General features: G+C 33.3%; 1 protein-coding gene across 1 annotated transcript; it reads right to left on the bottom strand.

Moving 5' to 3' along the window:
* Nucleotides 1–2301: 2301 nt before the first annotated feature.
* LOC123721903 (ring-infected erythrocyte surface antigen-like) lies at nucleotides 2302–17666 on the bottom strand. Its single transcript, XM_045682003.1, has 3 exons — nucleotides 17237–17666; nucleotides 2773–3235; nucleotides 2302–2455 (listed from the first exon to the last, which is right to left on the bottom strand). The coding sequence occupies exons 1-3, from the start codon at nucleotides 17664–17666 to the stop codon at nucleotides 2302–2304; spliced, it is 1047 nt and encodes a 348-aa protein (XP_045537959.1).
* Nucleotides 17667–18748: the final 1082 nt, after the last annotated feature.

Below are 18748 nucleotides of genomic sequence, written 5' to 3'. Positions count from 1 at the left end.
TTGGTACTAGTTAATATACAGGGTGTAAATATAATCAGCTTATGAATACTTCATTCTTATTGACAAGGATTTTAATCCGATTAGTAGCGATTAACACAGAACTATTTTAATTATTGTACCGTAACATGTTTCTATGTTGTTAACCTCAGAACTCCACTTCACGGACACTTGTAGTAATACGTATTGTCTTTCCTTACATTCTCTTTAACAAAATAGATAACAATATGTATAAATAAACGTGTCATTGTAGTCTAAACCCACACCACAGTAGTCAATATATTATTACGTGACAAGACAATACGATGCAAACAATTCACAAATAGCAACTTGTACGAATCAAAATAAAGTTCGTTTAACGTTGTTAAATAAAAGATTAACGTCTACAAAATGAAAATGGCTATCAGCGAATTTATTATTAAAATGTATTCGGAATATCAAGTTAGGGCGGAAGTTTTGTGCAGCGTTGCCTTAATAAAATATGCATGTCTCGAGACTTGGTTCAGTCGATGTCGCGAAAGAAAACCTGTTGAACGTTTCTAACTGTCAATAAATTGCTTGATTATATTTATAAGCAAACTGAGGTTCTTAATATTTCGGTATTATGCATTTATCTGATTGACTATTTTAACTTGAAAATACGATTTTTTAGCGATGTCTTTAATTTCACATGTTTAATTCTTATATTTTATTTACGTATATTTCTATACTTACACGCTATATTACATACCAAAAGCAACTCGTTAAAGACTTGGATATTTGTAGTGCGAAAAGCGAGGAGAAATAAATATTGAAGAGCACAAAAGTTGTGCAGGTAGTTAGGAACGTATGTCGATCTTTCAAAACTTTTACAACTACGTGTCAGTTTCATATTAGTTATATATTCGCCGATTCTGCTTAAATAGTGAAGAAAATAACAGACCTAAATAATTAGAATGTAAAGCACTGTCAATAATAATAATAAGAGGATTAAAACACGATTCATATAGTCCCTTAGACGACCATAGTTGGTCGAGCAACTTACTGGTCGGTGTTAGGTTGGAATGTTGGAATATTGGAAAAAGTCGGAAAGATGGAAGTAGTTGGTCGAGTAGACAAGTAGAAAGTTAAATAGTTGGTCGAGTTCGTGGGCAAATAGTCGGAATTTTAGAATATTAGAAGATTGGAATGTTGGAAGGTTGGAATATTCGACGATTGGAATGTTGGATGGATAGAAAGTTGGAAGTAGTTATACAAGAAGTCAGTCCACTAGTTGGTCCAATAATTGGTCGACTTAATTGTGGCCTGATCGGTCGCCTGTTTGGTCGCTGGGTTGGTCGCCTAGTTGGTCGCGCCTCGCTGTATGAATCTCATGGGTACAATACGGGTCGTAAGTAATTTATTTGAAGATAAGGCAACTCAGCACTTTGCGCAAACAAAAGGTTTGCTGAGATCACGAGCATCGCCTCATTGTCTCTGCTAGCTTATCATTTATAACCTTCAGTACCGAACTCATACGTCATTGTTAATGACGCACATATGTACGTTGTCGTACAAATTATAAATTTTCTTGAACGTGTAATAAAAATCATTTATTTATTTGTGCTAATTGTAACTATTTAACTATTGAATCTTAATAATTGAAAAAATACATCACTGCGACGTCATAGGACTAGGCTCAGAAGTTATTGAAGAGGGTATATATGTGTATTTATGTACATATGCAGTAGTGAATACAATATAAATAATGCATACAAAAGTTCGAGCTAAAACTTAACTTAGCCTATCAAAGCTTACTTAGTACGGCTTAAAGACTAAGACATCTGTTGCGAATACTAAACTTTGGGTATACTTGCAGTCTTATTTATGATAGGCGTACTTTACAGGATATTTATTGTTGAACTAATGTGATTCTCATGCTAACTAGAAACGACCAACAGTCACAGTACACTATAGTAAAATTTTTACATGAAAAAATAATCTAACGCGTAGTTATTTTATTTTATTTTGTTTTGTTTTGTTTGTTCTGCTCTGCTCTGTGTTCTGTTCTGTGTTATGTTCTGTGTTCTGTTCTGTGTTCTATTCTGTGTTCTGTTCTGTGTTCTGTTCTGTGTTCTGTTCTGTTCTGTGTTATGTTCTGTGTTCTGTTCTGTGTTCTATTCTGTGTTCTGTTCTGTGTTCTGTTCTGTGTTCTGTTCTGTTCTGTGTTCTGTTCTGTGTTCTGTTCTGTTCTGTTCTGTGTTCTGTTTTGCCTTCTGTTCTGTCTTCTGTTCTGTCTTCTGCTCTGTCTTCTATTCTGCCCTGTAATCTGCTCTGTGTTCAGTTCTATGTTCTGTTCTGTTCTGTGTTCTGTTCTGTCTTTTGTTCTGTCTCCAGTTCTGTGTTCTCTTCTGTCTTCTGTTCTTTCTTCTGTTCTGTCTTCTGTTCTGTATTCTGTTCTGTTTTGTTCTGTCCTCTGTTCTGTGTTCTGTTCTGTCTTCTGTTGTGTGTTCTGTTCTGTTCTGTCTTCGGTTCTGTTCTGTTCTGTGTTCTGTTCTGTTCTGGCTTCTGTTCTGTTTTCTCTTCTGTCCTGTCTTCTGCTCTGTCTTCTGCTCTGTCTTCTGCTCTGTATATTGTTCTGTCTTCTGTTCTGTTCTGCTCTGTCTTCTGCTCTGTACATTGTTCTGTCTTCTGTTCTGTTCTGTTCTGTTCTGTGTTCTGTTCTGTCTTCTGTTCTGTTCTATTTTGTGTTCTGTTCTGTCTTCTGTTTTGTCTTCTGTCTTCTGTTCTGTCTTCTGTTCTGTCTTCTGTTCTGGCTTCTGTTCTGTCTTCTGTTCTTTCTTCTGTTCTTTCTTCTGCTCTGTGTTTTGTTCTGTCTTCTGTTCTGTGTTATGTTTTGTCTTCTGTTCTGTCTTCTGTCCTGTCTTCTGTTCTGTCTTCTGTTCTGTGTTCTGTTCTGTCCTTTGTTCTGTCCTCTGTTCTGTCTTTTGTTCTGTGTTCTGTTCTGTCTTCTGTTCTTTCTTCTGCTCTGTGTTTTGTTCTGTCTTCTGTTCTGTGTTATGTTTTGTCTTCTGTTCTGTCTTCTGTCCTGTCTTCTGTTCTGTCTTCTGTTCTGTGTTCTGTTCTGTCCTTTGTTCTGTCCTCTGTTCTGTCTTTTGTTCTGTGTTCTGGTCTGTCTTCTGTTCTGGATTCTGTTCTGTGTTCTGTTTTCTCTTCTGCTTTTTCTTGTGTTCTGTGTTCTGTCTTATGTTCTGTTTTTTCTTCTGCTCTGTCTTCTGTTCTGCTCTGTGTCCAGTTTTGTCTTATGTTCTGTGTTTTGTCCTGTTCTTCTCTGTTATGTTCTGTTCTATTCTGTTCTGTTTTATGTTATTTCATTTTAATATAATTTTTTTATAAGTATCATACGCTATCTTTATTATCCACTGTAAATTGTTCCTCGTTCCCAAGTTGCCACGTCTTATCTAGTGATTTTGAGTACCTAGTAGTGTTATTAGTCAAGTGCAAAGCTGTAATCTTTATACAACTTGAACTTAATTTTTCAAGCTTAGCAAATCTCTTATTGTCCAATAGTTTCACAAATTAAGCTCTGAATGCAAGTTGAATTTCTACTGAAGCATATTAAGAAAGCCATCAACTGTAATGGAGAATTGACATGTGCGGTTCGTGTGGAATGCGAAAAAGTTTTATATGAGACATTCTATCTAAAAGCAGCATCATGTATCTGACTCGGTACACTATATACAGGATGTATTTTTTGATGTAGCTTAAACGTCTCTACTGATTTTCCAGTACTTGGTACCAGTATGGCTGCCACTCTTCGGATTTGCCCTGATATCCGGGTTTGCAGGGTCTGTTCCTCATTTAAGTGAGAGATGTCGTTTGACTTTTGAAGTGCCAATTGTAGTAAGACTAGTCCATGGTGGCCGTTTTGTTTTCAAAGCCTGTATTCGTAACTGGGATTTTGAAAGTTGGCAACCCAATACATTATGTTTTTGGTTTTTAACTAACTTATTGCTTTAGTTTTCACTTTATATTGCTAAAATTAATAGAATCAAACCATTCCATCGAACAAACTTGGATAAAGCTCTGCGAAACGTTTTGAATTAAATATACACTTTTAAGAATTAATTGGAGTATGGCAAAGTTGGTAGACTGAAGCGTTTGAAGAAAACCTTTAAATTATTTACGGCACTATTTATTTCAGAGCGATGTTAATTAATCAATTAAAAAATAATTTATTTTAATATTTTATTAACTACCTCATTTTTCGAGTGAGGTGTAAGTCACTGGACTTCTAGACGACTGAACGGTGATGATTTTTTATTAGTACTTTACACGCTTTATTAAAATAACATCATTTCAAATATCATATAAGCTGGTGTCTATCACTTAGGTACGTGAAAATACGAACTATTTCAAATCAATCAGCTCGCATCTAGCATCGAAAATGTCGAAATAGTTCCGCTTAAATCTAATTAGGCAACTGAAGCCGTCGGTGGCCGTCGACAGCGCGGCACAGAGCGACACAGAACGCCACAGAACGACGCAGAGCTTCGCACAGTTGCACTGCATCGGGGTCGAGGCAATTAGTATGTTAGCGTCTCATTTCAGGCTCAAATGTTAGTTTTGATGTTCGTTACATCGTAAAGCGAATGTTATTTCAATTGTAGGGCTTTTGTATATTTTATACGTATATTTGCGATGTTCCTTAAATACGATGTTCTTTTAATGATTATTGAACATTTTAAGCATTTTATATAATATTTAAGATTTAGTTATTTAATTTATTACAAGGAAAGAATATAATTATTTAAAATTAATAAGAAACCTCCGCATTGCATTAAATAATCCGTTTATACTTTATAACAAATGGCTTAAGACTTTTTAATAAATTAAAATAAATAACATGATTTAATTTTCACTGATTTCGTGTTGTCAGTAACAATTCCAACTTGAGCTCCTGCTGAAGGATTGGATATTTTATATTTAATTTCCTGCGCGTCGCGGTGTCTGAGCGAAGTTTCCGGCTGCCTTTCGAAATCCACTTAATTTTTCAATTGTAACAGATTATTCAAGAAGCAGTGTCTCTAGAGTTTAAAATCTTACTTGTTCATAAATAATAAATGTATCAATTAATACGAAAAATGAATAAAAATCTGGTGGAAAATTAAATTACATTCGAGTTAACAAATCAAAACGTTGAAAGTGTTAATTATATTAACTTATAACGTTAAATTCTATAACTTGTAAATCGTTGTACGCGTTAACGTAACCACGGTGTACATTTCATGATAAGTTTTGTATAACATTACAAATGTTAGTCATAATTAATATAAAAAATCCGAAGGACACGAAGACATTCTCAACTCTAACTGACGGACGCGCAGCAAGTTTATATTGTTTTGTTTAAAGTCTCCATTCCGTGAGACAATGTTGAAGTAATTGTCAAAGTTTTAGAGATACGTTTTACTGAATCGTCTTTATTTTTCTCATAAATTTCGACTTAACACTGTCTTACACGGAGAAATTTTCGAGTTTTATAGCAACCCCGTTCGTTGTAAAAATGTTTCTTCTTTAACTTTGTGCTTATAAGTTATATCAAGTTTTCATTGTAAACTCTGAGTTTACACTCTTTTTAATAACCCTAATAAAATTGCAGGATGCAAAACTTGACGACGTTTTAACAAGCCCTGTCACTTTTGAGTCTGAGGTAACTTAACAAAAATGCAATGAGAAAAATCAATGTTCATGTAGTAAGTAAATTTAAGTTAACGTAAACAGTTATAAATCTGAAAGATCTTAAAATTAAACGCCAGTGCATTAATAGATCAAGATAAAAACTTGTTACGAACTTGTTAATAACTTAGCAAGTCTCAGAGCAAAGTGCAACTTACACTAAATTATGCACGTGTCGACATTTTGAGAAACGCTTTTCGGAGCTACGGACGCTACGAAGTGCCGGAAACTTCCGCCGGAAGCTACGTGATATGTTACTTTTAAATTAGTTATATATACGATCACTTTATGTCTGTTTCAACTTTTTTATCATCGGATTTATAATTTTTATAACTGGTAATTTTAAAATAATATCAAAAAAGAAATTTGAACAATGTGTACATTGTGTTATATCTAATGCAATTTATTATTTGTACAATATTCGATTGATATTCGTTGTTGAAAGTTTATCCAATCACCATGTACATAGTTTATTCACAAAGTTTCCACACGCTTTATAAATAACATTGGCTCATCAATTTTTCACGTCATGTTCCATTAATTGACGGCACGAACTTGTAAATTGCAAACGAGCCGCATTATTAATAGCTTTATAATTCATACGTCTGAGTTTTGTTTTTAATTAGCTCCATTTTAAATGATAATATTTGGAAATGAAAAGTAAATTAAAAGAAGACCTTCTGTTCTGTTCTGTTCTGTGTTCTGTTATGTTCTGTGTTCTGTTCTTTCTTCTGTTCTGAAACGATATGGGCTCATCAAAATATTAATTCATAAAAAAAATCTTTGTAACTTAATATAACTAACGTTATTTCAGTACAGTCAGTGTAGTTTCCCGTCTACAAGCAAAATTTCAAGTAAGTTTTAAGTAAAATGTAATTATAAAAACCAGTTGTCGATTAAAATTAGTGCAACGAATATCAGGCGTAAAGTACACCAAAAACCTCATACTAATTTTGACATAAACAACGATGACGTCATAAATATTCGTTCTAGGTCCACTTATCTTTGTTCCATACTTAATTAACACTAGATATTTGAACGCTAATCGTCACAGCCGGGGGAATTCTAACAACACTTGAGAGAAGACATGAATTTGTAATGAACCACGACACAGACCAAATTTAAACTATTATAAAATATGCAGACTTCTTTAACGATAAGAGATATATATCAGCTTCCAAAATAATCCCTCACATGTTAATAACTACACTGTACGGTACGGTGTTTTATAGAAAAAAATAATGAAAACTAACCAAACCGTAGAATCTAGAATTTTTCGTTACAGTTTTTTGGTTAGCTTTTGTAACCAAAAAACTGTAACGAAAATTGTCATTTTTGTGATGTTTAAATTTCAGCAGACATACATTAAAAATACGGTCATGACATAAAAGCGTAGTTACAATTTGAGTTTGCTACATTCGTTAATTATCACTTTTAGCGTCTTTTATGCCTACCATTAAATAATAATTACTCCTCGACTACAAAGCTTAATGATTACATTCATTAAGTTTATATTCTGCTTTCAAAATATATTCGCAACAAATTGACATCACACAAAGAATATCCACTTGTCTTAACAGTATTTATGCATGAAAGAATAAAGCTTTACTGTCTTCGAAAAGGAATTTGGATTTTAAAACACAAATAATTATTGTTTCTTATTTAGAGTTTTGCTTCTTAAAGTATTTTGACACTTCCAATATCCTTAAATATATACTTCAGGTAATATACAGATAGTTACTTTAAATTACAACTGGCAACTTTCAACAATTAGTTGCAACTGGCGTGCGAATAGTCGTGAGGGTTTTCGGAAGATCAGCGCTGAGTGGTCCAGAGAGGAGCACCCAGCATACAAAGCTGAGGGAGGACCCTATCCGGTCAGCATTGTAACGTTAAATATAAATATTTCTTTATTCTAATGTAATTTAATTCTTTGGTATGCATTTATAATTATTTTGTGATATGTTAGTTTTTGATTGCGTTGTAATGGTGCAAAGGATTAAATGTTATTTTGTTTTAAATTATACCTTTCTTGTCAAATGTTCACAAGTGCGTTCAGCACGAGTTCAGTTAAGATGTACAAAATAATTTCAATTATATTAAATACATGGTTGTAATTGAGACGTCAATAAAACCACGCGGTAGGTAACGAACTAATTTATTCTATGCGCAGTGCCAGCGCATACCCGACAAATACCTTACATCTCTCCCCACTAAGCTAATACATTAAATTTGGCCCGCTTTAAAGCACGCGAGCAGACATCTGAGGTGGCGTAGCCCCCGGCTGCCTCGGAGATAACTCGGTCGGAGATTACTTAGTTTAATAAATTAATATTTAAAATATCTTTAGTATCATGTATAATTTTTTTAAAGAAATACATCATAACACTTGTACAATTGCAGTTTTATGATCACGACATTCGTAAAATTTTGCTTATTTCACAGTGACATATGAACGTGCGCTCTGAAGTCATAAAAAAAGCTCTCCGCTATTATTAGGCAACGGTAAGAAAATCAAATTAGACAGGATATAAAGTGGCTAAGCTATATTGTTCCAGAAAGATGGCAACTCCTGAATTACTATAATTTGACGAAGACACTTTTGGGTCATGCAAAGGCCTAGAGCAGAGTCCAGGTTTGTTCCTTTGAAAATTCCGGGATTCTCTCACCTCGAGATCGGCCATCAAGGGAGTTTTAGTTAACACATAACTCGTTCCCCCAATAAGGCAATATTTATTTCCCCGATACCAAAAGGGCTTTAGCGTTATTTGTCTATGAACAAGCAAAGCCGGTACCAATTGCTAGTGAAATATATAACCTCCGACGACCAGACAACTTACAAAAGTTATGCATGAACATGAAATTGGATAAAAGTTCGTTTAGCAAACTGACGTCTTTGCAAGTTGATTTGTAACTTATACAAAGTGTTTGCAAAACGGCTGTCGATGAAACTTTGCTAGTGTATTTATTTTTTTCGATTTACTTTCCACACAACACTCTGATTTGTAACGAAAGTGTTCATTTTCTTTAATAAACTACGTAGTGTGTAAAAAAAAATGAAAAAGCAATTATTTCCTAATTCTATTTAAGTGACGTTAACGAGTGCTCTGTGAGGACGTTAAAAGCCTGTTCATTATTATTAAACGAGGGAAGAGTAAACTGAGGCAGTTACAATGACGACTCTAATTTATTACTATTGCTCCTGAAAAAGAGATCATTTAATGTCCCTCTTTACGATCTTCAACTTGCTACCTTACCTAATATAATCAGGGTTTTAAACACCATTGTACCAAAATCGCTCGTATTTTTACAAAAAACAAATGACTTCTATATCTTTAAGATACGTGAAAACTTAAAAATAAGATCAAAAATTTCTTTCATTGTCGAAGAATATCAATTCTCCTTTTACTCTTTTTGTCGCTCTCACTTTCATTTTACTCCTACTGAATATCCCTCTCTCTCTCATTCTGTGTTTGTACTCATTACATTAAACTTTTATGTAAAGAAAACCCAGCGTCGCAATATAATAACGTTGTTTCAAATTGTAATTTTAGTTGGATTATATTCTAATTTGCACTTACTAAAACCACACAATAACCTTCTGCATTCCATAATACTGGCAATGTCTCGCAAACATCTGCTAAGACAATACACCTTGTGCATAATTAAGAGGTACATAAGCGAGTCAAATATTAATATGTTTATTCGAATCAAAATACACCTGTTCGTAACCGTGCAACTCCACTAATATTATTGTATAGTTGTATTTTTTTACAGTTGATTTCATACAAGTGAAAGGCGGCAAAAGCGAGATCTAACAACCGCTTTCCTTATACTTGTAAATTAACTTAATTATTATTACTTCTGTTTACTGTCTCTCGTTTAATTAAGGACAACGTAGCGTTTTTTAATCACAAGTAACTGTTTCAACTATACGTTAACACGTAAACAACTTTGATAGGTTATAATTGAGACAACTAACATGTTATGTTACCCATATTGTAAAGACGAAAATGTTTTAAGGTATCTCCAGAATGGCTAATGTAAACCAATATATCTTCAGCCGTAGTAAATACGTATAAAACAGGTCGTAAGTAATTTATATATGTGAGATAAGGCAACTCAGCACTTTCGACAAACAAAAGGCTTGCAGAGATCACGAGCACTGCCTCATTGTCTCTCCTCGCTTATCATTTATTACCTTCAGTGACAGAAATACACGTTATTCCGATGCAGGAAAAAGTAGGTATACTAAACGAATGAGGAGTTATGAACGATGTTCAAACAAAGAACTTGCATTGTAACTAATACCTCGTAGGAGAAATTTCAACTAAGTTTTTCTTTTATTTTTTGACGTTCAAGAAAAGCAATCGACAGTAATTGAGTAAAAAAGGTGAACAAAACACAGAGTCCTATGTAAAAGTAACTTTTATTTTAGTACGTTTAAGCGAAAACTTAAAAGATATGTCCCGGCGACAATGACAAAAGTTTTAAATTGCTCCAAAGTTTAACTTGTCGATCCAAACGCCCCTGGGCGTCGGAAATACCTAGGTGGCTACTCTTTTCTTTTAAGTTTTTTCAAGTTACGCTTCTTTAGGCGCGGCTAATGCACGACATAACTGAATGTAGAGAGACACAAAGATAAGCCTGCGTCAGTTCAATACTTGACATAGGTCTCCCCAATACTTAGTATCCGGTCCTTCGCGGTCCGCAACCAGTGACTTCCTGCCGTCCACACTAGATCATCGATTAACCTGGAATGGTGGCCCAAACTTCTGGTCACTTCTCCACTAATCTCTTTTGTTCGAAGTGTCGTTGATTTGATAATCTATTTAGTTAGTTGTAGAGTAATTTTAGACATAGTGTAAAGACGTAGTGATGTATGTTGAGTGGAATAGACAAAGGAGTTGTGCATCTAATAATTACTCACCTGTCGCCGAGGGTGCGGAACTTCACAGGTTGAGGCTCGGGGGCGCGAGGGCGCACTTTGTCTCGGCTGTTTAGCTCGCCTTTAGTTTCGGAGGATGTTCACCTAAGATGGTTCCTCATTGAATTAGTTTAACACTTACTATGTACTTACTAATTCATAGACATATTTAGCAAATTAATTTGTTACCAAACTATATTAAGTTATATAACAAATACGAATGTAAGCTTATACAAACTAGATAAAGTATAAATATTTCCTTGTTTCTTTGTTTAAATTGAATTTTCCCTAAAAAATATTATTCGTATCCGGGCAACGCAAGTTCGCATACTAATCGCAATTATTCAAGTTTATTGCGTCCATTTAAAAACCCACAATACATGTATTCGAATGTCTAATTTATCCAATGACGAGGTGCTATTAATTTTTAAGCTACATCGTTTATCTCCACGGTTATAGTCCGTATGAAACATATGTAATCATATTTTATTAACTCTTTCTTTTTTTTTCACTAAACAAAAACACTCGCTCGCGACTCCGTCTACGCGGAATTAAAAAAATCTTCCATCCGTCTAAACATTCGCATTTATAATATTAGTAAGATAAATGCGAAAGTTGCAAAAGATTGATATTTGAAAGTTTGTTTTCATGTAACTCAAGAACTGCTGGATGAATCTGCATGAAATTTGGTACAGAAATAGATTACACTCTGAAATAACGCATAAGCTACTGACAGATTGTTTTTTAAATTCCATGCGAAATCGCGATTGACTGTTTGTTGTAAATAAATTCAGGAGTGACTGAATTGCATTTCGACTACAAGTTTTAAATTAAGACCATATTTTATTCGTACATACTAAACAAAGGCGCAGTAATGACGTAGCATTAAATTTGACAAAGTTTTCTATTGCCCATAAAACAGCAATAATTTGCCTGCAGTGAAATAGCTTATAACTTTATTGACACTTAAGTTTCCAGATATTAAGCAACATAGTAGTTCATTAGAGATTAAATATAATTTAAAATAACACTAAAACTAAAGATTTTTCTTATATATTTCATAAAAAAATATTCAACGCCCACAACTCCGTCCGCGCGGAATAAAAAAAAACTTAATAAGTAGCTCATGTGATCTTCCAGACTTTGTTCTACATCTATGCCGAATTACATAAAAATCCATTGAGCCGTTCCGGAGATACCTTCAAACAAACATCTAAACATTCGCATTTATAATGTTAGTAAGATTCTCAACCGAAATGAAATCATTCTTAAATAGCATATACGTAAAGCAATTAAATAATAATTATCATTTAAAGTATCAAATCATTTTAATGTAAGTAAATCTAATTAGTCGAAATCAAACGGAGCATCGCTTCATGTCAAGAGTCTGTAGAAGGTCAATTAATTACAGCATCCTTGTTCTGAAACGACGTCTTGCATTGAAAGCTCCGAATTAAATGCATACGTGTCTTTTCAACGGCAGACTAATAGTCTAAACAGCTTTTAACCCAGTTTACAACGATATTTTGAAACTATAATGTTTGAAATAACTATTACTACGTTTAGACTTCGAACGATGATCTCAAACGCAGAATAAATAATAATAATTGTCAATTGTAATTTAATTTACGATAATAATTCACCATTGACTCAGAGGGATTGCGACCACCTGAACGTGTGCAAGCTACGATTGCGGTCGGTTAATTGACGACTAGACTGTCGCCTGACTACCGACGCCCGCCTAACGCCGTCCTAACGCCCGCCTCACGCCCGCCTCACAACACCCGCCGCCCCAGTGGAATCCGTTGAATGCCATTAAACAGAAACCTCTCGCCTACCTTTGTGCAATTGTCCCATCCGAGATATTGATATAATAGACCTAGATAATCTGCCTACATTAGATTTATATGTAAAGATAAAATTCAATTACGATTTAATTTGAGACTTCGCATACTGGATAAAGGTACCGGAATTACGGATGATTAACAGAGTACCTCTATGTTACATGCAATATTTTAAACAATTCCTATCTAGTATATAATATTGTATATGCGTAGTTTACTAGGTTATGTTGGTAATTATGTTTTAAACATCATTTAATGAACTGTAATGATTCGATTTATCTTTTAAAAACGAAGTGTAGCACGACATTAATTAGACAAGTGATTAAATGTATTGTGGTGTTTTTTAATGTTGGCAATAAAAGAGAATGATTGCAGCTAGTGTGCAAACGTTGGCAGCACTGCGCGGCGCAGGTTTAACGCTTATAGGGTAAATTTTAATTTATTGCCGCATAATTTTTTGAATTGTGCACTTTGCGTTAACGCGCGAGCAGTACTTGAGTTCAGTCCAGTGCGATACAGGTGCCTATACTTAAAATGTAAATTTTTCTCATACATTTTAAAAATCCCGTCGAGTTTGGAAACTTAATATTGAGGACATGAAAGATCATGAATTGGGCTAGAATATAAACTGAGAAGACTTTTATATATAACCCAAAAATTGTACATTTAGAGTTTGCGTGTGTGTGACTTAGATAAAATTTTAACGTTAAAGTTTACGATCTGTTGATGACATATACAAATTATTTAAGGCTTTGATAATATATCTTTATTAAAAAATAATAATTACCCTAATATTTGAAGAGCACAAAGCAGCATCTCTAGAACTAACCACGTGTTAAACAGTCGAGACAAAGGGGCCGCGGCGTGCGCCGACAGCCGACCAACTATCAGATGCACCGCGCTCCTTTGTCTCGCACCGACCGCCGTACATCACGCTAACTACCTCACTAAGTAATGCTTGCAATGCAATCTTGAAAACTTACAGAATAAACACATGAACATATAATTTTTACGCTTAAATATAATGATTCTAAAACAATCAACATATAAAATGCTAGTTTTTATTTCCTGCAAAAACATAGTAAGCTAAAGATAGCTCAAGTTAAATAATTGAGTGGCAGCGTAATTTAATGCCAAATTCAGTAATCTAACCAAAATCCAAGATCAAATCTCTGTATAAAACATATCGTCATCCCTGTCATTATATTTGACAAAACAGAGATAACAATATGTTTTAAACGGGGATTATAATTTAATTTAATTTATTATTTAATTTTGGTCTCAGAAACCCATGGTAAGTGACGCAAGGACTTTTCAACATCAATAACGTCATCTATAATAGAAATTTACTTGATTTTCTAAGATTCCTTAGCCATGTCTAATGTTTTTAAGACACCAATGGACAGAAATTATTTTTTCTTTACCAACACAAAACTCTTTTATATTGTATTGTATCGAACAAAGTCTACAGATTCAGTATTAGTGCCAACGAACCAGCAAATAGAACAAATACGTGATCATATAAGACTCATATCAGTAATTCCGGGCACGTAATTTTCTCACAATAAGTAAAACTCCTCGCTCCTGCTGATACACTCATGAACGTATTCATTGGGATAAGAAAATAGATAACATTGGATATTATCAAAATAGATAGATTTTCATTGTTAGATTACTTTATTTGAGTAAAAATTGATTGCCGCGTGAACATAAATGTGTTTTTTTTTTATTTTAAATGCCTAAAAATAAAAAAATGTTCTAAATCGTATATAAGTTCTGATTTTTAAATAAGTCTAATTTGCTTCAATTTCAATTAACAACAGAATACTATTATAAATTTGCCTTTATCTACATGAATCAAATGTGTAAAAAAAATTTATACCATAAAATATTACTTTGCTTATCGTTTTTATCTTGTAAATATGAGCTTGACTGTACAAGTATCTTAGCTAGACGGGACGTTACATAAAAATGATAGAACTTCAAGTAGCTTGCTACAGTGTAGGTGCAATAAATTTCCAATACCATTTCATTATTTTCCGATCTCAACTTTAAGCTTTATTACATTATGTTCAAAGGAGTAAGATGAACGATGTACAGTCAATAACAGAAGTGAAATCGCTATTGTGTTGTTTTGGTGTTGGTTAAAATTATCCCATATCTTTTATGTTTACACAACCGACATTGTCCTTACTCAATTTTATAATATTTTTGTCCTACTGACATGCAGTGTTACCCTGCTCTAAAGCAGATTTTATTGGTTTTGTTTTTTTTTTTTTTTTGAACTAAGTATTTAATCCCGGTATCTTAGAGTTATTATAATAGTTACCATGTAACTATTAGAATAGCAATAATAAAAATAATTAATAAACTTTATTCGATGTGAGGAACTGAATATGTTATCGTTTAACTGTGGTAATTTCTGAAATCCCTGCGTTAATTGCATAGAAGAGGAACGTCTCGCCTCTAATGACATCCACCGAATTTTACAAGAGGCAACAAACGAATACGATTAAGCCGACACCTTTGATTATAGATAAATGGACTAGGTAATCTGCTACTATTTGCGAAGATGCGGGGTACCCAAGTACAAATTAAAAATAAAGTCTCGGCGTATTTATAAATTGATTTTTAAGGAACTTTATTTTATATGACTTGCCTTTGACGTTGTATTCAAAGGGAAAATGTTACTTCTTGAAGTACCGTTTTTATCTAGCAGGTGTTAATAAAACAGAGTAAGTATTTGTTACCTCCGTACACGACACACTGGTAAATATCAGATGTACCGCGGTACTTTATCTTACCCTAGACGCAGTATATCACGCTAACTACCTCACTTAACATCCTCCTTACATTACACTATTGAAATATAAAAAACTAGCCGTCGCCCGCAACTCCGTCCGCACGGAAGTAATATAGTCATGAAAAATTGCCTATGTGTTTTTCCAGGCTAAGTTCGACATTTGTGCAAAATTTCCGGAGATACCTTCAAACAAACATCCATCTAAACATTCGCATTTATAATATTATTAAGAAATTATACATAAAACATAAATTACTATAAATAGGTAAAGTACTACAGAATCATAAGAGCATTTACATGCGTTTTTCATTTAAATCGTAGCGAAAGAAAATGGTCATTTCAAATCATGAATATGTCAAAATAAATTGTAATTTTATTTTTTTCATGTAACTCAACCGACATGCTTCGAGTGGCTCACGTAGTATTTATCATTGATAAAGATAAAAATGATCAATGATAGTCAAAATAAATAAGTTGATTCACTCTCTCCACACTTATCAAGCATAAAATCAATGTTGATAAACTGTCTGTTGGAAAAAAATAGTCACAGTTCATTTAATTTCTCTTATATTTCAACAACATTATTTACAACGCACTCTATAGCTGACAGAGGAAACGTTTAACGGTAAATTGAATTGTTGTTTGTATTTACTAAGTAGTATTATCAGAAGCGAACACAAACACAAACAAACACAATCGTTACATTGAAAATAGACAACTCGAAGTCGCAAATACTTTGCAACGATGTCCGTGTCCGAGCAAAAGTCATCTTCTTCAACAAATATAGCTAAGAGTGCCACAAATGTAAAACTACAAGATGACGTATGTGACGATCACGTTCATCACGAAATGTGACATTGAAATCTAAAATAAAATAAATATAAAATCTAAATAAAATTGTCCTTCTTAAGTTGGTCTTGATGTTTGTGATTTTTTATAGCTTCAAAATGCAATGAAATTTGTATGACACTCATATATTTTGTCGTTTTCCAGTCATCTGTATGTCTTTGCCATTTCTATTGGCTATCTGGACATCTGTAGCCATTCCGGTGTGTTTACATTTCATCTCTCAGAGCAACAAACGCTGGTAGTCAGAAGGGGAATGCGCGCGCAGCGATCTAAGAAGCGATAGCTTTGTACACTTCTTATCGCGATCGTACGCCTTACGCTTTCCCATTGAATACTTACTTTTAAATAAGCTCCCACCTTCGCTAGTTTAGTCATAAGAAAGAAATAAGTTTCAAGTAAATAACTATTTAACTACTCAACAAAGACTTCCGTCCAGTATTATTAACAACTAGGTCTAGAACTAAAAATCATTAAATAATTTTAACTAGCTGTAGTAGTAAATTATCTGTTATGTCCATGTTTTAATAGATAATTCCTAAGATTATTAATGTTCACTTTAGAAGTTGTACCAAAGTAATATACAGATTTAAATCCAGACGATAAAGGCACTATTTACATTTAGAAGACATGAATTCGTTTTTGCAATTGTAAAGGTTAGAAATGAAACTATAACTTATTTATTGTATTTATTTGATTTTTCTACGTCTTTTTATGATTACTTTACAAGTATTTACAAATTCCTCAATTGTAACTACAATTAGGTTTAGATTCGACTTTTTATTAAGAATCTAATGCATAACTAATATAAATGTGGATTTCTTGCTATCGCAACATCTATCATAGCCTTTTCTTCTTTATTATCTGAAGGGCTGTATCGCACTGTTATTTGATGTTTATCAGTCGAAGTGATAGGTCCAGGTTGTTCCTGATCTTCCCATTCAGATCGGCCTTTCAAATAAACATGGCGACCACATTTGCAATCTGCTTCGATTCTCTTCCGATGATACGGATCACTATTCACGTTTTTTCCACAATCATGACAATAATGAATTCTATTAACATGAGCTGGTTTCATTTTATTATCTTTTACTTTAACATCAAAATTATTTTTAGATAATTTACCTGTACTTTTATAATCGTCGGTGTTTTCTTCATTATCTTTTCGCACCATATTGTCCTCAACGTTATGAAATGTTACATCGTGCAGATTATGTTGATTGTTGTGCTGGTGATTTGTTACTTTATTTTTAGTATAAGTTCCTTTAGACTTGTAAGAACGACTATCTTTGTTATACTTTTTCATAAAACTATCTCTTAAATTTGATGATATTTTTGCGAAAGTTAGAGCAGTATCCTGGTTACGTACATAAGGTGAAACATTAGAAGGTTCAATCTTTTGGCGGTCAATTTCGTGCATTGCTAGTTTTGGAGCATCTTCATTATATGCTTTGCTTAACAATGGTGGTTTGAGCAACTCCAAATATTCACGATGTTCGTTTGCAGCTCTTTCTACATCCTGAACTTTCAGTTTGTCTTTTATTTTATTAACCATTCCATCGTTTTCTAACTTTAACCTACTGTAACACAATTGACTTAGTAAGGTCCCTTGAGTTTTATCAAGCGTCTTAGACATTTTCTCCATTGCCATCTTATCTTTGGGCGGGTTCGCAACATTTAGAGTAGCAAATCTTCGGCTTAATTCTTCAAATTTATCGTTGTCTATATTTGACAAAGCTGATTTTGGTGATGCGTTTATGACATCGTTAGGATTTAGCATTTGTGAGTGAAATAAATTCAGCATAGGACTTTTAAATTTTTGACGTATAAATATGAACGATCGACCATTTATATTATTTGGACTCTCAACTCCTTGACTTAGTATTTCCGAATCATTAATAGTATTACGATGATCTTCAAGATCAAATTTAGGAATAGTTTTAAATGTTGTGTCATCAGGAAATAAAATAGACGTATCCGTTATATCTATCGTATCGTCTGTCGTTTGGAATTTTTTCTCCACAGTGTATCCTGTTGTAAGCTAAAACATTTATTTAAGTTTAAATTACTTAGAACATATTCCGTTCCTACATTTTGAAAACCTGATTTATTAACAGATAATGATGAAGCAAGTTATTATTTTGAAATCGACACACAAAAAAATATTTTAATAAATAGTTATCTAAAAATATATTCTCTCAATATTTTTTTTTCGGTCATTCAAAAAATTAATCATGTTAAAACAGTTTAGAAATATATAATGGGAATCCACTTTGAAAATTTGGATAAATTATTTTTATATTAATTAATTTATAAGATTTTTAACCAACTTTATACATTTCATTTTAAAGAAATAGACAAATTACTACAAATTAACGTTTTATTATATAAAAAGACTCACAATCCTAATACAACTCACCTCAGTAATGCTCAAGGGAACCGTATTTCCGGAAGGAAGTCCAATATAAAAGAAAAATGAAAGAACAAACTCATTCCTCATCTTGCAGTTGATGTCTTGAAATTGTTAAAATAGAAACTGTGAAGATGTACGAGAACGACTTGACGGGCCGAGGTGCGCACCCCGATTCTTCCGAGCGATTGTTTCAAAGAACAAACATCGGATAAATTATATCAGAA

This window comes from Papilio machaon, chromosome 17, assembly GCF_912999745.1.
Source record: "Papilio machaon chromosome 17, ilPapMach1.1, whole genome shotgun sequence".
Taxonomy (NCBI): domain Eukaryota; kingdom Metazoa; phylum Arthropoda; class Insecta; order Lepidoptera; family Papilionidae; genus Papilio; species Papilio machaon.
This window is presented reverse-complemented; position numbering and strand designations above follow the sequence as displayed.